At 42.5% G+C, this 21,718-nt stretch overlaps 1 protein-coding gene across 4 annotated transcripts in view; it reads left to right on the top strand.

Annotated features, from left to right (window-relative positions):
* Window positions 1-21,718, top strand: part of LOC144676966 (extended synaptotagmin-2-like) — a 237,409-nt gene that overhangs the window by 154,886 nt on the left and 60,805 nt on the right. For all 4 annotated transcript variants that reach the window (XM_078537256.1, XM_078537243.1, XM_078537236.1 and 1 more), the window contains exons 8-9: window positions 16,929-17,049; window positions 20,599-20,775. In XM_078537256.1, the coding sequence (XP_078393382.1) occupies window positions 16,929-17,049; window positions 20,599-20,775 (298 nt within the window). The remainder of the gene's footprint in view (window positions 1-16,928; window positions 17,050-20,598; window positions 20,776-21,718) is intronic.

The following is a 21,718-nucleotide window of genomic DNA, read 5'->3' as shown; positions in this document are numbered from 1 at the left end:
TCCAGTGGGTTTGAAAGCCAGGTGGTATGTAAAATCCAGTGGCTACAGTGCCCACCACCTTCCTGCCACCACTGCAGTTAAACAGGACATGGGGGAGTTGTTGAGCAGCTCACCTGCCCTTGGGCCTATTGAGACCCTTAAGCCTTTAGCTGTATGGGCTGATGTCAGACAGGTGAGGTGGGGAGGGGGGATGGGGGAACCTTCTATTCAGGATCCCTGGGGCCATCAGAGGGACCATCACCACCCCCCCCCCCCTAGGCCTCTCAAATTGCACCCTTCCCCCCACCAGGCCATCGTTGGGACATACTATCTTGGCCCCAGTGAGACCCTGGACCCAATTTTCTTTTAAAGTCATTAATCATCTCCACTTCCACTCTCCTCATAGGCTGCGAGTTCCAAGTCCTTACCACTTGCTACATAAGAAGGCTCTTCTGCACATTCCCCCATATCTCTTGGCCAGAAACTTAAATCTGTGTCCCCTCATCCTTGTACCATCAGCTAATGAGAACAGCTTTTTTGTCTTCCTTATCTAAACCAGTCATAATTTCTAATACCTCTATCAGATTTCCTGTCAACCTCTTTTGCTCCAAGCAGAAAAACCCCAGCTTCTCAAACCTAATCTTGCAGTTAAAATACCTCATCCCTGGAACCATTCTGGTAAATCTCCTCTGCACCCTCTCAAGGACCTTCCTAAATTGTGATGATCAGAACTGGGCACAATACACTATTCAGCATAACTTCCCTGCTTTTGTACTCAATACCTTTATTTATGAAGCCCGAGATCCCATATGTTTTATTAACTACTCTCAATATGTCCTGCCACCTTCAAGGATCTATGCACATGAAATCCATAGACACTCCATGCACACTCTTTAGAACTGTGCTGTTTATTTTATATTGCCTCTCCCTATCCCTTCTGCTAAACAGTATCACCTCTCATTTCTCTGTATTAAATTCCATTTGCCACTTGTTTGCCCATTCTGCTAGCCTATCCATCTACAGCTGCAGTCAATTTGTATCATCCTCACAGTTTGCCACCTTTTTAAATTTGGCATATTGGCAGATTTTGAAATTTTACTCCAATATTCCAAAACCCAACTCATTTATATATATCAAATGAAACAGTGACCCTTGGGGAACACCACCATCCTTCCGTCTGAAAAACAGCCTTTACTGTGAATTGCTGTTTTCTCTCCTTAAGCCAATATTTTTTATCCAAGTTGATACTGACCCTACTAATCCATGAACCTCAATTTTGTCAACCAGCCTTTTATGTTGTACTTTGTCCTACTGCAGCTCCAACAGCACTCGAGAAGTTTGACACCATCCAGGACAAAGCAGCCCATTTGATTGCCACCCCATCCAAAAACATTCACTCCCTCTACCACCAATGCACAGTGGCAGCAGTGTGTACCATCTACAAGATGCACTGCAGGAACTCACCAAGGCACCTGAGCACCTACCAAACCCATGAACGCTATCACCTAGAAGGACAAGGGCAGCAGACACATAGGGCAGGATTTTCCCCCCGTCGGGAGCGAAGTTGAATTGACTCCGATCGGCGCCCTCAATTGGGGGCATGGTGCCATTTTACGTGGGCGGGCCAATTAAGGCCCGCCCAGCATGACGTCCGCACAGAAGCGCTATGCGCTCCCTGTGTGGGCAGGGAGGGGATCCCTAAACCCAAGAGTGTGCTCTTTTGTGCATGCGCACGAAAGAGCGCTCTGATCTCCCTGAGGCTAAGTGCTGCCTCAGAGAGATCGGCTGTTCTGTCACAAATATTAAAAATAGAGAAAAAAAAAATTCATGACATGTCCCCTCACGTGACACTGTCACATGAGTTAGGACATGTCCATAATTTTTAAAAAAACTTTAATAAAATTTTAAAAAACCTACATGAAACCTCAATCCGCCCGTGGACGAGGTTTCATGCTTTTTCTAATTCCAGCCGGGGCTCCTGGCCTGCCCACCAACCTTAAGGTTGGATGGGCAGGTCCATTAATTAGTTAAATAACTCTGTCAATGGCCTTGATTGGCCATTGACAGGTCGGTGGGTGCACAGCAATTAGGAATGTGCAATAATTGCTGGCCAAGCCAGTAATGCCCATATCCTATAAATTAATTTTAAAAAACTGAATAAAAAAACTTTGCCAAACACTTTCTTGAAATCCATTTAGACAACATCCATTGCATTTCCTTCATCAACCTTCTCTGTTACTTCATCAAAATATTCAATTAGATTGGTCAAGCATGATCTGCCTTTTACAAATCCATGCTGGCTCTCCTTAATTAACAGGGGAGGAGGTGGCATAGTGGCATTGCCACTGGCCAAGTATCCCAGAGAACCAGGGAAATGCTCTGAGGACCATGACAGATGGAGCAATTTGAATTCAATAAAAATCTGGAATTTAAAATCTGCTGACCACGAAACCATTGCTGATTGTTGTAAAAACCCATCTGGTTCACTAATGTCCTTTAGGAAAGGAAATCTGCTGTACTTACCTGGTCTGGCCTACATGTGGCCCCAGATCCACAGCAATGAAGTTGACGTGTAAATGCCCCCTGAACAGGACAATTAAGGATGGGCAATAAATGCTGGCCTAGGCAGCGACTTCCACATCCCATGAACAAATTAAAAAAAACAACTCTCCAAGTGCCTGTTGATATTTTTCCCTGATTATTGTTTTCTAAAACCTTACTCACCACTGAAGTTGAACTGATTGACCTGTAGTTGTATGTCACATTTGCCATTCTTCAATCCTCTGGCACATCCCCTGTATCTAGGGAAGGTTGGAAAATTATGGCAAACTCTTCTACCATCTCCACTCCCACTTCCTTTTGCAACCTGGGATGCAAGCCATCCGATCAGGTGACTTATCCACTCCAAGTGTAGCTTGCCTCCCAGGACATCCTTCCTATTACTTTCATTCAATCCATTACTGCTACTATCTTTGCTTCTACCAATATTTTATAGCATCCTCTTCCTTAGTAAACACTCATACAGAGTACTCATTAAGTGTTCTAGCCTTGCACTGTGCCTCTAAGCACAGACCCCCTTCTTTGTCCTGAGAAGGCCCCATCCTGCCTATTCCTACCTACTTATTATTTGCATGCTGGTAGTAGATTTTTGAGTTTCCTTTTATGTTGACTGCCATTATAGTTTCATGTTTTCCCTTTGCCAGTCTTATTTTCCTCATCACCTCTCAGCTTAATGAATTTGGCCTGATTCTCGCATGAAGAATTCACCTGACATGCATCATGCGCCTTTTTTTTTTGCTTCATTACATTCTCTATCCCTGTCTTGGTCCTGGCTTTGGTTCCTCTGCCTTTCATTGTTGAAATGTACCTTGCTCATACCTGAAGCACCCCCTCCTTCAAGATAATCCATTGTTCTGTTACTGTTTCTCCTGTCAGTCTATGGCTCTGTTTTACCTGCGTAGATCCCTTTTCATCCCATTGAAGTTAGTCCACTTCCAATTTATAAATTCTACTTTAGATTGTTCCATGCTCTTCTCCATTGCTAATCTAAACCTTATGATTTGAAGATCACTTCAAAGTGTTCCCTACAGACACTTTGTCCATTTGACCCACCTCATTTCCCAGCACCAGATCCAGTAATGCCTCTTCCTAGTTGGACCAAGAACATACTGGACAAAAGTTCTCTTGAACACATTTCAGAAATTTCTTCTCCTCCTTACCCTTTACTCTAACATTATCCTAATTGATAATTTGGGTAATTGAAGTCCCCCAAAATCACCATGCTGTAGTTCTTGAAGATTTCTGTGACCTCCTTGCATTTTTCGTCTCTCACTCACTATTTGGAGGTCTGTAGACTACCCCCAGAAACATGATCATCCCTTTTTTGCTTCTCAACTCTAACAAAATGAACCTGTCTTTGTCCCTTCAAGGACATCCTCTCTTTCAAAAACTACCATGTCTTTCCAAATCAATACTGTCACCCCACCTCACTTTTGTTCTTTCCCTATCTTTTCTGAACACTTTTTGTATTCCTGAATATTAAGCACCCAAACCTCACCACTTTATTTTATTCCATTCTGAATTGACTTATTGAGTTAAAACGCCACCTAATGTAAGGCTAAAGTATATAGTCCAGAAGAGATCAACTTCAATTACTGCAGAGAGAATGATCAGCATTTGGGGTGCTACAATTTCCCTCAACAGTTTAACCTTGGGATCAGACGCAAGTCTGATTCTGTCCCTGAACGTGTATGTCACAACAAATCTTTGTTGATTTTCTTCACTGTAGGACAGGGGCATAGGCAAATGAAGGTACTCTTGCTATCACCCTGGTTGATGCCAGTTGATTTAATAGATATGGTGGGATCAAACCTGGGATCTTGCCTTGTAATGTTCCGTTGACTTCCCCTACTTTAAGATTGAACTGAGCAACGGAAATCTATAAAGCCATGTCCCAGTTTTGATCCCCATTTGCCGAACTCGCCAGGATGGAAATAGTGTCTGAAAATTCCTGTCGTGGGAAGAGAAATTGAGTAGCTGCAGATGAAAATGATAAATCCAGGAAAATCTTGTAGTGTTATAAAATAAGCAGGCTGTCAGAAGAGAGATGAAAACATTATAGCATGCTAGCAAGGCTGAACCAAGGATATATCCAATAATTAATTCCCTCCAGAGTTAATTAGAGAAGATACTATCAGCTGCCCTCCACTATTGGACATAGTCCAAGTTGATTCTTGGAAATTACAGCACATAAGGAAGTAATTCACTGTCCCCCATAATGTGCATTTACAACAATGGAGGAGGCAATTCAGTCCATTTGTCTGTGATGATTTCAGTAACCTTTTCGAGCCCATCAATCCTCTGAGATCTGTGCACTCATCCAATTCTGGCCTCTTGTGCATGCCTGATTTCCTTTACCTGTGCTTGCCAGCCGTGCCTTCAGTTGCTTAGGCTCTAAGCTCTGGCCTTCCCTCCTTAAAGAAAAACCTTTCCCCAAACCTGTTCCAGTATCTCTTTTATATGCTTGATGTCACATTTTATCTGATACTGTTCTTGTGAGACATCTTACGATGTTTTACTATGTTAAAGGTGCTATGTGAGTACCATTGCTGATGACACTTTGCCCAAGCAATCCAAAGCCACAATAACAAGGGGGAGGATTTTCCCCTCGTCAGGCGGGCGGGGTGGGCGGGCCGGGAGCGGCCATGAAATGGTCTGCCGCCTCGACTGCGATCAATTGGTAGTTAATTGGCCAGCCAGCGTGAAACGCGCACTGAGAGCCTCGGTGCTGCTGGGGTGGGGTCGGGAGGAGCTCAAGCGCTGATGTTTGCGCATGCTTAGGGGTGTGCTCATTGAAAGCTCCCTGAAGGCACGGAGCTGCCTCAGGGAGCTGAAGGATTTAAAATAAAGATTTGAAAAATGAGGGAAACATGTCCCCACATGTGACCCTGTCACATGAACAGGGACCTATTAAAAATGAGTTTAAAAATTTTCTACTTTTTTATTCACTGTTGGAAACCTCATCCCACTTGTGGATGAGGTTTCACAAAAAATGCAAAGGCTGCCTGGCTTATTCACCCATCCACCAAACATAAGGTTGGATGGTCAGTGGAAAATTCAAATTAATTAATTGATTAATGGGCTTAATAGCCCTCTTAATTGGTGGGTGTGCTGCTGACTCTTGCTTGGGCACGCACCTCTGCACACCGAGCTGAAAATCCTGCCCAAGTATTTTTATAGTGTCTTTAACATAGTAAAATGTTGCAAGATGCTTTGTCGGAGTGTTTTCAAATAAAAATGAAACTGAACCAAATAAGGTGATATGAGGGCCGATGACCAAGTACTTGGTCGAGGAAGGAGGAAAATGGGAAAGAGGTGGAGAGGTGTGTAGGAGGAATCCCAGAGCTTAGGGCCTAGGTAACTGAAAGCATGGCCACTAATGGGAGCAATTAATAACGGGGATGCTCAAGAGCCAGAATTAAAAGAATGTAGATACCTTGGAGGGTTGTGGGACTGGAGGAGATTACAGAGATAGGGAGGATCGTGGCCATGGCGAGACTTGAAAACATGGATGAGAATTTAAAAATTGGTGTTGCTCAACCGGGAATATTGTAGGTCAGCGAGCATAAGAATGACAAGTGAATAAGCCTTGGTGTAAGTTAAGACATGGACAGCAGAGTTTTGTATGATCTCAAGTTTATGGAGGGTAAATGTGGGAAGCCAGCTATGAACGTGTAGGAATAGTCAAGTTTAGGTGTAACAACGGTGTGGGTGAGGATTTCAGCTGCTGATGACCAGTGGTGAGAGTGGAGTCAGAAATGTTACAGAGATGAGAATAAGTGGTCTTAGTAATTGCATGAATATGTAGCCAAAAGCTTATCTCAGGGTCTCTTATAACACCATTGTAACACCAAATATAATCCGACTCTTCCCTATGGCCCTACCCCATGTTAAATGTTTAAATGCTTAAATGTTTCTGCTTTTCCCTTAAAAGACAGTGACTCCTGCATTGATAGCAAAATATTGGCTGACGCCTTGCTACAGTGTTGGGGAGTGCTGCACTGTCAGCAGTACCATCCTTTGTAAACAGATGGACCTTGTTTGCACAGTTGGACATAAACTCCCCAATGCATTTTTGGAAGAGGAGTTGGGCAATGCTGGCCAATATTTAACATTAAAACAGACTATCTGGGCATACATCTCTATGTTGTTGTGGAACCTTGTTGAATGCAAATTGGCTGCCATGTTTCCTGCATAATGACTCTCATTGTACTTCACAAAAGTACTTCATTGGCTATGAAATACTTTGGGATGGCCTAAAGTTGTGAAAGTGCTATGTAAACCCACAAATTCAGTTTGAACTAGGAAATAACCTTTCAGTTCAACAGGTAAATTCCAGAACAAAAAATATACACACCTTCCCTCTCACATCCTTTAATATCTTCCTCACTTAGTCTTCGCCCGACTTCCTTTTGAATTTATTGCCACAACCGGGCACTTGAGTCCACATTGCTTTTCGTGTAAAAATTCTTCAAATACTCTGTGCTCTAGAATCAATCTAAATATATTAAATATACGCCCGCCTATACAAGCTCTCAGTTTAGGAAAGTGTTATGATCCCAGCTGATGTTACTACTGGACAAGTCAGATCCCAGGGTGGAGCCTGGCTTGACAGATCCTAACTTTTATTTTTTGTTTAGAAACGTGAAGAACAGCTATTGAACAAAGTCAGAGTCCACTGATGAACTTTTAACAAAGGAATAAAACATTTATTAAACAAGAGCAGATGAACAATATTATACTACTCCTTCACCCACAACTATATACAGATTCATAAGGATAACAAAAGTTACAAAATCTATCTTATGCTCTAATATTCACAAGAAGTGCAGTCCATGTAAACCAGTGATGGGCAACCTAAGCTAGTGAGTGGGCTGCATGAGCTGCCTCCTTCATCTCAGTGAGCCACAAGATTGAAATTGGGCATGTGCACTAACTATGACCACATGAATAAGATTAAATGCATTTAATACACGCTAAATATTTCACAATGAATTATAGAAAATACTTAATCATTTACATATGAATAGAATTATCGTTAACTTAAAATGTCAAAAACAAGAGAAATATTTGTGCTAACTTTACTTACATCATACTCAGTGTGACTTCTGGTTGGATCAGTCTGCTACAAGCTTTCTTAGATTAGGATGCGCAAACATTTCGCAATTTGGCACTGAAGTTCCCGTCCATTAGTCTGTTGTGCTTCTTGCATTTGATGTCTCTCATAGCAAGAAAAAGTCAGCTCGCATGAAGCGCTTTGATTGGATGCAGAGGGAGCGCACAGCTCTCACAGTCATTGTTGTGTGCAATCAGCACACACCTCACTTCACATGTCCTTGCTTTACGTGTGTATTACTTCATAATACCAGTAGGAAAGAAGCTACGTGGATGGAAACCAGTGGAATCTGGCAACCCTGTGTGTGGGCAACAGTCATCAAAATGTCCCTTGGGCTGCACTCAGAACCCTAAAGGGCCGCGTTGCTCACCACTGATGTAAACTAATAGGCGACCTGTGGTCGGACAGCCCACATTCTGAAATGTGGTGACAGATGCCAACCAAGGCAGATGCTATGGATTTCTCATCAACTTCCCCCCAGACGCTTGTCACACCATGAGCCGACCGGTCTCACTGAACTCCGTCTTTCTCCTGAGGGTTTCTAATCTCAACGTTCGAATTACTCACCTTGGAATCTACTCCCAAACGATACTTTAACTTGGACGTCTTCAACAAGGATCCGCCTCCAAGGGTTTGAATTCTCCTTGCGATGTTCTCCTCCCCGGATCTCTACATACATTCAGGCTTCACCGACCACACACACTCAGGTATTCGGCAGTACCAAGCAGGACACCGTTGCTTCACAGGCCCATACTAAGGAGCCATCCACCTTTGGCTGTTTTCTCGGATTATCTGGCTTCTCGCAAGCCCATTTTGCTTGATACTGCTTCCAGCAGCTTTCTCTCTTAATTCGGAGCCCTTTCCCCTGCTTCTTACTTTAACTTCACCGAACAGGCTCTGTTCCAGATTCCTGTCCTTGTCCTTTGACTTAACCATCGTATTGGGACTTTTTCCTGTACCACTCCCTGGATTTGGGACTTCTTTACTCTTTGGAACCTGCTTCCTGCAGTTCCCTCTCCTGTGTCCAGCTTCTCCTGGCATTTGCTTTCAACTGAACACAAACTGCTTTTCTGTTTCTCTTCTTTGGAGGCCTCCTGTTGCTGGGCAACAGCACAACTTCTTTTCTACTTTGTTTTAACTTCCCTAAACCACTAACCCCCTTGGGAACACAGCGCTCCACTTAAAGGATCATAAAAGCTCATTAAAATGCAGGTATACAAACAAAGCTCCAGACCTGCTGGCCCCACTCTAAAGTGAAATCAAAATCCAGGCTTGACCTTTCTAACACACAAATAAAAAAATAAACTAAAAGCAATAGCTTATTCCTAACACATACACACACACACACACACAAATACGCATGTAACTTATTTAAAACTATCTCTAGTTCCTAACAAAAGAACAAACTGATGCTTCACCAAAAGATTTTTCAACATCTAACTAGTGGACTTAAAAGCAGATTCATTTTAGCAACAGAAAGAGATGCAGAGGGCAGATTTTCAACTGCTTCCCTTTTTTGCTTGAAAATTTGGTAGCGAACAAAGGAATATTGTGTGGAAGAAAATTGCACTGATGAAGGGTGGCTGGTTTTTTTTTATTCATTTATGGGATGTGGGCTTCTCTGGCTGGGCCAGCATTTATTGCCCATCCCTAGTTGCCCTTGAGAAGGTAGTGGTGAGCTGCCTTCTTGAACTACTGCAGCCATGTGGTGTAGGTACACCCACAGTGCTGTTAAGGAGGGAGTTCCAGGATTTTGACCCAGCGACAGTGAAGGAATGGTGATATATTTCCAAATCAGGATGGTGAGTGACTTGGAGAGAACTTCCAGGTGGTGGTGTTCCCATCTATCTGCTGCCGTTGACCTTCGAGGTGGTAGTGGTCCTGGATTTGGAAGGTGCTGTCGAAGAAGCCTTGTTGAATTCCTGCAGTGCATCTTGTAGATGGTACACATTGCTGCTACAGGTGCGTCGGTGGTGGAGGGATTGAATGTTTGTGGATGTGATGCCAATCAAGTGGACTGTTTTGTCCTGGATGGCGTCCAGCTTGTTGAGTGTTGTGGGAGCTGCACTCATCCAGGCAAGTGGAGAGTATTCCATCACACTCCTGACTTGTGCCTTGTGATGGTGGACAGGCTTTGGGGAGCCAGGAGGTGAGTTACCCATCCCACGATTCCTAGCCTCTGACTTGCTCTTGTAGCCACAGTATTTATATGGCTAGTCCAGTTCAGTTTCTGGTCAGTGGCAACCCCTAGGATGTTGATAGTGATGGTCATGCCATTGAACATCAAGGGGCGATGGTTGGATTCTCTCTTGTCGGGGATGGTCATTGCCTGACACTTGCATGGCGCGAATGTTACTTGCCACTCGTAAGCCCAGGCCTGGATATTGTCCAGGTTTTGCTGCATTTGGACATGGACTGCTTCAGTATCTGAGGAGTCACGAATGGTGCTGAACATTGTGCAATCATCAGTGAACATCTCCACTTCTGACCTTATGCTGGAAGGAAGGTCATTGATGAAGCAGCTGAAGATGGTTCGGCCTAGGACACTACACTGAAGAAATCTGGCAGTGATGTCCTGGAGTTGAGATGACTGACCGCCAACAACCACAACCACCTTCCTTTGTGCTAGATATGACTCCAACCAGCGGAGAGTTTTCCCCTGCTTCCCATTGACTCCAGTTTTGTGAGGGCTCCTTGATGCCACACTCGGTCAAATGCTGCCTTGATGTCAAGAGCAGTCACTCTTGCCTTCACCTCGGGAGTTCAGCTCTTTTGTCCACGGATACATCGAAATACCATCGCCTGCAAGTTCCCTCCAAGTCGCATGCCATTCCGACTTGGAAATATATTGCCATTCATACCTAAGAGCAGCTTGGGTGTACTGACACCATAAGGACTGCAATGGTTCAAGAAGGCGGCTATCCATCACCTTCTCAAGGGAAATTAGGGATGAGTAATAAATGTTGGCCTTGTCAGTGGTGCCCACAACCCATGAATTAATTTTCAAAAGACTTATTTTCAGTCTGCTTTGTCAACAATGTCGGTCTGTTTTCTTTTTACTAACACGTCATTCTTTTCTCCCCTCAGAGCATCCATTTTCAACTGCCGAGGCGCAAATCTATGGAAGCCCCTCCCTGCCTCTCTACCTCGCTCTCCTTCTTTCCAATGCCCCTTTAAAACACTACCCCCATGACCATGCTTTTGATCATCCCTTATGTGGCTCAGTATCAAATTTTGTTTTGTATCGCTCCTGTGTAGCACATTGAAATGTTTTACTATTTTAAAAGTGCTGTATAAATGCAAGTTGTTACCATCTTTTCAGCAAAATAAAGTTGTATTCTAATTATATAATCAATTAGGAATGTTGCCTGCAACCATCTATTCCCATATATGGCACTCCTTGTCCTCCTGGCCCCTTAAAAGATAAGACAGAGTGGGCTGTGGCACTGTTTGGGGAGCAGGCACCGGTGATTCCTGAAGGACCGATTGTTTAGGCTACTTATCACCTGGTATGATTTGGAAGTGTGTGGACGGATCTGCCTCTGTCCATTTGTCCTGTCAAACTGGGTTGGCAGAGCTATAATACCCACCTGAAAATTGCATCAGGTGATTTTGGATCCTCCAAGGAACAGTCGAGGTTCCCCCACCTCCACACAATATTCCTCTACTCGCTACCAAATTTTCAGGCAAAAATAGGAAGCAGTTGAAAATTGCCCTCTATTATTTCTTCCTGCTAAAAATAATGGGCAGAATTTTGCTGTCGGTGAGCAGGGGGTGGGGCCTGCTCGCCGACGCGGGATGACGTTGGACGGAACCCCTGACGTCATCATGGCCCATTCAAATTTTCAGGAAGGCCGGCTCGCAGCAAAATCAGCTGTGTGCCCGCTGACCTGTCAGTGGCCAATTGAGGTCATTGACAGGATCATTTAAACAAGTAAAGGATCTGCCCGTCCAACCTTAAGGTTGGCGGGCATGCCAGGAGCCCCGGCGGCAAAAAGAAAAAAACATGAAACCTCATCCACCGACGGGATGAGGTTTCATGCAGGGATTTAAAATTTTTATTAAAGTTATTATGTTAATTATAAACATGTCCCATCTCATGTGACATTGTCACATGAGGGGGACATGTTAAAGAATTTTTTTTCAAATTTTTAATATTTTTAAAAGTGTAAGCGATCTCCCTGAGGCAGCACCTAGCCTCTTGCTTTTGGGAAATCCCCCCTGCCTGCACAGGAAGCGCATAGCGCTTCCCACCGGACGTCACGCTGGGCGGGTCTTAATTGGCCCGCCCACATAAATGGCGGCGGGGCCTGCTTCTCTGGCGGGGATCGGCTCCCCGCTCGCCAGAGATTGAGTCGGGCCCACCCGCCCAACAGACAGAAAATTCTGCCCAATGAGTCCACTAGCTTTTAAGTCCACTAGTTAGATGTTGAAAAATCTTTCTAAAACTGAGAGCTTGTATAGACGGGTGTACTTTTTAATGTTTTTAGATTGATCCTAGGGGACAGAATATTTGAAGAATATTCAAAGAAATGTAACTTATTTTTACACAAAAAGCAATATGGAATTGAGTGCCTGATAATGGCAACAAATTCAAAAGGAAGCCAGGTGAAGACTTAGTGAGGAAGGGGGTGTGAGAGGGAAGGTGTGTATATTTTTTGATTTGGAATTTACCTGCCAAATTGAGTAGTCCTATGTATTACTATAATCCTATAAAATTCCTTTCATCCACGCCCACTTATCTAAATGAAATAGGCTGCATATAGAGTAGAAAGCCTTACATGGAGGGGTGTTACTCCTTTATTTTAAAACTTATTTGAGCCAAAAAGAAAAAGGCAAGCTGCCTTAAGAACTCCCACTCCTACAGCTTTTTGACTGTTACCATCTCGGACCTATCCTTTCAGAAACAAGAATGTAGCATGTCCAGTTTTTCAACATGTACCAAGAGAAAGTATGTAGATAAGGAATCAGCAGTTGTAGCCACACCCTCAGGTTATATGCAATCCAGTGTCCTTTATCAGATCTGAGAAAGGCAAACTGGAACATTTTCTTAGTAAAAGCTGTGGAGAAGCAAAGGGATTTAGGTTCCCATGTACATATTATTAAAAGGTACAGCACGGATTGGATGTGGTAGCATAGTGGTAATGTTAAGGGTCCAGCTATCCTGGAATAATGATCTGGAGGTATGAGTTCACATCCCACCACAAAAACTGGGGGAATTTAAGTTAAGTTAATTAAATAAATCTGCAATAAAAAACCATGAAACCATCATTTGTTGTATAAGATCACCCGGTTTACCCTGTAGGGAAGGAAAGAAATCAGTCTTTCTTATCTGCTGTAGCCTGTATGTGACTGATCCACTGCAATCTGGTTGACTCTTAACTGCCTCTGAAATGGACTAACAAATCACTCAAAACCAAACCCCTACACGCAGCAGTTGAAGGTGCTCACCACCATTTTCTTGAACAATTAGGGGTGGCCTAGCAGTGATGCCCACATCCTAAGAATAAATCAAAAATGATACAAAAAATTATCCAAAAAGGCTAATGGAATACTAGCCTTTAACTCAGCTGAATTTAAAAGTAAGAAAGTGATATTTCACTTTGTTCGGTTTGGGGCTTTGAACCTCAGGAAAGATGCATGAGCCGTGAAAGGCTCACAGTGCAGATTCGCCAGAAGGATACTAAAACAAAGAGTTAAATTGTGAAGGGAATTTGCTTAAACTTCTATTCTCCTAAGTTTAAAGGGTTGAGGGTCATTTATTCTGTGTATTTAAAATGATTAAGTAATTCAATAGGATATAGTTACAGAGAGCATATTTCCTCTTGTGGAGAATCTGGAACAAGAGGGCACAATCTTGAAGTTAGAGTGCTTGATATTTTTAGGAGTCAAATCAAGAGACCTTTTTTTTATGTAGAGCGAAACCCAAGACAACATCGAAAATACAATCAGCATTGAGTCAGTGCACTCCAAAGTGTAATTCATTATGTAAAGCATTTTGAGATCTTCCAGTGTTATCTGACAGTATAACTGCAAGAATTACCACATTCATTCCATGGAAGCATTTATCTATTTTAGTGCACCCAGTTCTGAAGCAGCAAAAATCCTTCACTTTTTGAGCTGACTCTCCTCAAAAAGTTAGCATAGTTTCTACAACCTTCATGCAAATCTTTTCCCAATTCATCTGCTGTTTATACTGTTTTATTTATTTGGTTTTTAACTTTTAGTTGTATTCAGGAAGCCCATGACTCAGTTCACTTGTTGCTGAAACCCTCATTCATGAGTTCGTTACCTTGAGACTTGATTTTCCAAAGCACTCCTGACTGGACTCCCACATTTTACACTCCACAAACTTGAGGTCATCCAGACTCTGCTGTCCGCATCTTAACTCGCACCAAGTCCCGTTCCTGATTCACCCCTGTGCTTGCTGACCTACGTGGCTCTGTCATGAGAGTATAATAATTTTCATAATATTTTTCTGGTTTATTGTAAAGTAGGTTTATGGGGGTTGAGTTTTTCTGTCTGTGTGTGTGATTTAATTACATTTTGTAACCAAGCAGACTGCAAGTTGAAGTTATCAAAAGAAGTAAGGTGTAGAAGTGTCTTTAATATGCTAATGATAAACATGGTAGGGGTCTTAGCATGTGAGGTATAAAGGGAATTTTAGATAGATGAAGGGGGATTTGGAAACAATTCAATTTACTTATTAAAAAGGGTGACACATATATAAAGGAGAATGAGATAAAAACAAAAAACTACTGCGGATGCTGGAAATCCAAAACAAAAACAGAATTACCTGGAAAAACTCAGCAGGTCTGGCAGCATCGGCGGAGAAGAAAAGAGTTGACGTTTTGAGTCCTCATGACCCTTCAGCAGAACACTTGAAGGGTCATGAGGACTCGAAACGTCAACTCTTTTCTTCTCCGCCGATGCTGCCAGACCTGCTGAGTTTTTCCAGGTAATTCTGTTTTTGTAAAGGAGAATGAGGCTATGTGTCAGGAGAAGGCATTGTAAGATCTAACAGAAGGGTGTGAATCCTGCTGTTTACAGAAACCAAGGGCAGAATTTTGCCCTTGGTGGGCGTGCGGGTCCCACCGGCTCGGCGGTGGGCGGACAGCCGACCCCCACCACCGAAACGGGCCCCACCGCCATTTTGAGTGGGCGGGCCTGGCCTGCCCGACAGGAAGCACTATGCGCTTCCTGTGCGGGGGGCGGTGGGGGAGGAGATTCCCCATCTGTCAAAGTGCACTCTTTTGCGCATGCACGCGAAAGAGCACACTGCTCCCTGAGACTAAGTGGTGTCTCAGGGAGATTAGTGACGGTGCACAAAACTTCAAAAATAGAAAAATAAAAATATTATTAACATGTCCTCTCATGTGACAATGTCACAAGAGAGGGGACATGTTAATAAGAAGGACATAAACTTTATTAAACTTTTTAAAAACGGACATGAAACCCTCATCCTGCCAGTGAATGAGGTTTCATGTATTATCAGAAGCCCGCTGGGGCTCCTGGCCTGCCTGCCAGCCTTAAGGTTGGACGGGCAGGTATTTAATTATCTTAATTAGCCTGTCAAAGGCCTCAATTGACCATTGACAGTTTGGTGGGAGGACAGCTAATTTCGCTGTCTGCCCGCCTTCCTAAAAATTTAAGGGACCTGGATGACGTCGGGGGTTCCTCCCGACTTCATCCCGCGTCATTTTCCCATTGGCGAGCGGGCCCAGCCCCCAAATCGCCGACTGGAAAATCCTGCCAAAGCTGGAGAAAGCCATTTTGAATTCCACTGTATTGTGTTAGTTTGCTGGATCTGTTTAAAATATCAAATCTATTTTTGGACTGTTACCTTAAAGAGGATGTATCTGGGAGCCAGGTTAATTGGGGCTTTTAGGAGTTGTTATAGTAATAATTTGTAGACATATGTATGTGCTTGAAATCCTTTCTTTTGTTAATAAATATTTTAATTTCTTGACGCTCCTTAAAACCTATACCTTTGACTAAGCTTTTGGTCATCTGACCTAATGTCTCTTTGTGTGGCTCAGTGTCATATTTTGTTTTATAATGTTCCTTTGACTCGCTTTGGGACATTTCATTACATTAAAGACGCTATATAGATATAAATTATTATGGAGCAGCATCATTTGCAACTAAGAAGAAGGTTCTTGCTTCATGCTCTACAGTAATTGTATCTTTTCAAGCAGAGAGGGTTGAATCTGCATAGGATGGCGATGGAAGGGGAGGAGAGACTTTTACAGGATCCCACATGTGAAGGATTACAGAATAGAGCAGCACTTGTGATGTATTTTAGTGCTTCATTGTGTACCATTTGGTTTTCCGAAACTAATTTACTGCAAGGCCTTTGAAATTGGGTATATTAACAACCCAGTAGAAATCAAATATGTAGGATTTATGTCAGCTGTATTTTAATATCAAGATCTTGAATCTATGTCATGACTAGATATAAAATATAATTTGAAATTAAATATTTAAAGAGATTACACCCCACCCCCCAATCCCCCCAGCCTTTAGAAGTATTTTTTTCCCCTTTGACAATAGTTAAGTGATTTTTGGAGTTGTATCTTGAAGTGGGAAGAATCTGCATTGAGCCTGTTCTTGTAGTCTTGTGTTCTTGTATTTTGTATGCTCAGTAATTAAATAAATGTATCTTTATGTGGCCAGATGTATTCAGTTAAAAAGCTAAACTGATTATATTTAGTCTGAGGTATTAAATCTGTTGTATCAAACAAAACTTTTATTGGATAATAGTAGTCATGTACAGTAGATTAGTTTTTCAGTAATTAGTGATCTCTTGTAGAAATCCTAATAATAATTTGGCTGTTTCATAGGGACAGGTGTGTTTTACCATGTAATGTACAATAAAACTGATAAAATTGAGCTGTATCCCTTAAAAGCACATTCTAATTATTATGTAGACAGTGGCTTAGGGTCACCTGGAATTCAACTGCTGTTTGGTCACAGGAACTTGAAGTAAACTAGCCAGTTCAGGCTGGAATTTGAAAGTTGAGTTTCAGGCAAAAGTTGAAAGCATGATACTGCTGGAAATCTGAAATGAAAACACCCAGCTGATCAGGCATCATGTGTGGAGGAAGAAACAGAATTAACATTTCAAGTTGATGACTCTTCATAGTTTTGAATTTGTCCCTCGTTATGAAGTCCAAGCATGCAGACCTTACATTTTTTTAATGTATGTATGGAGCAATACATGTATTTTGTCTCTGGGTGGCAGGCTTTAACATGATTTCATTTTTTTCCTCAGTGGCATGTCAGATACAATCATCCTTGATATCATCTCCAATTATCTGGTTTTGCCCAATCGGATCACAGTACCACTGGTCGATGAGGTGCAGATGGCTGAACTGCGTTTCCCTGTACCAAAAGTAAGCTTCAGAACTCTGACTGGCCAGGCTCTGACAATTTGAGAACAACTGTAAAACCCTGTACTTATTTTAAATTGAGGGATTTAATTGGAGCTTTCAAAACTTTGGGAATTTGATAACATAACCATAGCTTGTTAACAAACATGCTGCAGCTGATGACTGAACTTGTATAAAAGATTGAAGGAAGAGGGAGTGTGCAGAGCAGTGAAGTTACTTTGTCCAAATGGTCTTCTATGCTGTTAACATCTAGGAAAGCTTATGAATTTTAACTGCTTAAACTGAAGTGTGGGGGTGCAGAGCATTGGAAGTGTGGCATAATGACAAAATATCAGTCGTTTTTATAAGCTGTGAGCTCCAAGCAGTTTGTGTCTTACTGCACTCCGGATTCTGTGTGGAAGGCATTGCAATGTTAAAAGAATTCATCCTTGGGTGTGAAATTTTTAATTGCTCCAGGAGTCCAATGAATCTCTAACCAGATACATACGAACATACGAATTAGGAGTAGGCCACTCGGCCCTTCGAGCCTGCTCCGCCGTTCAATAAGATCGTGGCTCAACCTCAACCCCACATTCCTGCCTACCCCTGATAACCTGTCACCCCCTTGTTAATCAAGAACCTATCTAGCTCCGCCTTAAAAATATTCAAAGACTCTGCTTGAGGGAGGGAGTTTCTCCTCATTTCTGTCTTAAATGAGCGACCCCTTATTTTTAAACAGCGACCCCTAGTTCTAGATTCTCCCATAAGAGGAAATATCCTCTCCACATCCACCCTGTCAAGACCCCTCAGGATCTTAAAGGTTTCAATTAAGTTCCCTCTTACTCTTCTAAATTCCAGTTGATACAAGCCTGTCATGCCTTTCCTTTTTTAAAATTAATTCATGGGATGTGGGCGTTGCTGGCTAGGCCAGCATTTATTGCCCATCCCTAATTGCTCTTGTTCAGAAGGCATTTAAGAGCTAACCGCATTACTGTGGGTCTGGAGTCACATGTAGGCCAGGCCAGGTAAGGATGGCAGATTTCTATCCCTAAAGGGCATTAGTGAACCAGATGGGTTTTTGGGACCAATGGTTTCATGGTCATCATTAGACTTCTAATTCCAGATTTTCAAAAAATTCAAATTCCAACATCTGATTCAAACCTGGGTTCCCAGAATATTACCCTGGGTCTCTGGATTACTAATCCAGCGGCAATACTTCTACACCATTGCCTCCCCATAAGACAACCTACCCATTTCTGGTATTAGCCTAGTAAACCTTCTCTGAACTGCTCCTAATGCATTTACATCTTTCTTTAAACAAGGAGACTAGCACTGTACACAATACTCCAGGCAATTTGTACCCTTCAGTTGGACCATCAAGGTCACTTAGGTTGAAATATTCATGTGAAATAGTGGATAATACAAGTTCACCCAGGTAATAGAAGGAGTTGAAATAGATCACAGAGCTGACAGTTGCCAATTGTTTTGGGCCTTTGAGAGATTACAATGACATACCTGGAACCTCTCATCAGAATAGAAAAGCTTGCATTTTGCCTTTCACAACCACAGGACATTTTAAAGCCAATGAAGTACTTTTGAAATGGTCACTGTTGTAATGTAGGAAATGCAGCAGCCAGTTTGTCCACAACAAGATCCTGCAAACAGCAATGGATAATGACCAAGTAATCTGTATTTCTAATATTTCTTAAGGGATTTCTTGGCTGGGTTGACTCCCTTGCTTTTTGTTGAAATAGTGTTATGGGATCTTTTACGTCCAAATACGAGGGCATCAAACCTTGGTTCTAAACCTTGGCACTTCCAAAAGTGCAGCATTCTCTCAGCATTGCACTGGAGTGTCAGCTTTGATTTGTGTGCACAAGTCCTGGATTGGGACTTGAAACCACAATACTTGGTGTCTCAGGAAGAAAAAAAGTTATCTATAATGTTATGATCCCCATAGAAACCAATAACTTTTAAAAAGATATTTGAATTTCCAGTGACCAACTGAAAGGATCGCACAACATGAGTTCTAGCTTTAAGACTTTTATTGTAGCAAACAAACTAAAAGCAATGTTGACTAGCCACTATTTATTGGGCATCTTGTATTTTAAATTACAGAAAAGATCCCCCACGTGATTTTTAACACAGCCAACAATCCCCTGTCATGGTTATACTTTGTTCCTTAGTGGACACTTATTTTCCTAGAACCAGTCTAAAGTTATTCTCTGCTCCTGATGGCCTGGGTGAGGGTTACCCTAGAGATTCTTCCCTGTAGCCAAAGCTAGGTGAATCTTCCAGCCTTGATTAAATCCCCACGAACTTTCAGGCTCCCTCTCTCTCTCCCTCTCTCTCTCTGTCAAGGAAACCTGCAACCTAACATTATAATAGCTTTCTATTGACGTTTCCTTCTTAAAGTCCATCTTCATGGTATTGTGAATCACACGGGCCTTGTATCCAGGTAGAAATGCTAACTAGCTATCATCTAGACCTAACTCCATTCTATCTTGGCATTATATAGACAATTTGAAGTATAACTGTAAAAGATCTGATATTCCTGACACTTTCCTATAAGACTTGAAGGCTAACAGTCTATCCACATTCAACACAGATACTCTTGCCATTGTCTACAGATGTGAACATCTTGCATCATGTTGCCAGTAAGACAAATGCTACCGCCCCCGCCTCCCAAAACCTTTAACCACCAAACCACCCAGTCTTGTTATCAGGCAGAATCCTGAGTCAGTCCCATGACTTCGCTATTCCATTTTACCTTAAATTAAACAGTTCGAAAACATAACAGTTTTATAAATGTCTAATTGTAACAGTAATAATAGATACATGTGGCCCCATTAGAATGACTCTTACCTTTTTGCTTGGTCCTGGAGATTTGTATGAGCCAAATGTGTGAATTTTGATCCTAGATTTGAGCTGAGTTGACCTTATTCAGTCAGGCATTTTTCTTTGGCATCCTTGGGTTAGAGAGCAAACATTCAGCCAAGATTCACATATTGTTCAGTGAACCATCCTCAAAGAGGGTACGTGAAGAATAGATGAGAAAATCAGGGTCAATAACAACAGCACAACACTGGTTAATTTTTGATAAAGACTGGGAAAATATACTGTAGCATACTATCCGAAGAGAAAAGGGGAAGGTGGAATAGAAAAAACATGAGAATCATTTGATGCAAAACTCTTGACACAAATACTGACCAGACATGATGGCCGTAGTTTTCCAGCCCCCACCCTATGCGGTAGGTTTTCCCATGGTGGGGCTAGCAAGTCATTGAGATCTCTATTTACATTGCTGGGACCAGAAGATCATGCTGAGGGCTGGAAAATTCCGGCCAATAACTCTCCTTGATCTCTTGACCCCTCCCTGAAACACAAAATCTAAGTATGTATCTGTGATTAAGGTTCACATGATGGCTGTTATTCTTTGAACTCTTCAATGAAATTATTTACTTGTAAGCATTCTTAAAGAACTCAGTAATTATTGTGCTGGGTTGTAGATTTTATTTAACTTTATTTATATCTTTATTTATATTTCACTACTCATGTTTGCTCTTTTATTAGGGGCTTTTGAGAATACACTTCATTGAAGCTCAGGATCTGCAGTGGAAGGATACGTTTATGAAGGGACTTGTGAAAGGAAAATCTGACCCATATGGCATTCTTTATATTGGTAATCAGATGTTCCAAAGCAAGACTATCAAAGAAAATCTAAATCCAAAGTGGAATGAGGTTTATGAGGTAACAATGCTTATATAAGCTAGCAGTTAAACCAATTCTTTTGCAGGTCTAGGTAATATTCCATTGCGCCACTCTACACACTTTCCAGAACCTCTCGAACACATGTCCCAGTCATTCAACACATGGACAATTTTAAGGATGCGAATCCCAGGAGTGAGACCAAGTTGAAGCCCACTGAAACGTGGGGTCAGATTTTCTTGGTCCCTATCAGGCCAGAACGGAGGCAGGCCGGTTTAAAAAAAAAATGGCTGCGGCGTTGCACAGCCAGAAGTCCTGCCTCTGTTCCTGCCCTCCCCAATCCTCCCGAAGACGAGGAAGAGCATGGGCCTTGGAACTCGCCAGCACCTATGAGGCCATTAAACTCATTGTAGGCTTGTTAAAAGTCCAATCTCCTGTAACTTTTGAATTTTCCCAGAGGGGGCTGGAGTTGAGCAGCTGCCTGTGTCAGAAAATTGCATGGAGGTGAAGACCATGCCTGAGGCAAGTCATGGAGGCGGGAAGAGTTTAAAAAGATAAGTAAAAATGCTTTTCAAGGTTTAAAGGGCCCACCCATTTGCAGTTGAGTGGGAAGAAAGAGGAGGATCTACACTGAGCACAGGATCTACCGTCACAGGTGAAGACATCTGTAAAAGACTGAGAACTAGTGCCGAAGGTGACTGCCGCTCTGTAGGCATATAGTCACAGGCATCTATGCGTGAGGGCTTCTGTGGCATCTCACAGATGGCTACAAACTGGTGCATCACCCAAGTGACAGATGTCCTCTTTACCGATGCTGGGCAATGATGCTGAACACTGCTGCATGACAAGGTGCCTCCTGCCATCCTCTGGGAAGAGGACCTCCCTCCTCCTCCTCATGGGTGCCAGGCCTCCAGCTCCCCTGTGCCATCTCAGGTCCTGGTGGTGCAGCGGCAGACTTTGGCATGAACTTTCACCCTCAGAACAA

The sequence above is a fragment of the Cetorhinus maximus genome, chromosome 3 (genome assembly GCF_964194155.1).
Source record: "Cetorhinus maximus chromosome 3, sCetMax3.hap1.1, whole genome shotgun sequence".
Classification (NCBI taxonomy): domain Eukaryota; kingdom Metazoa; phylum Chordata; class Chondrichthyes; order Lamniformes; family Cetorhinidae; genus Cetorhinus; species Cetorhinus maximus.
Note: the sequence above shows the minus strand (reverse complement) of the source record. Positions and strands in the feature narration are given on the sequence as shown.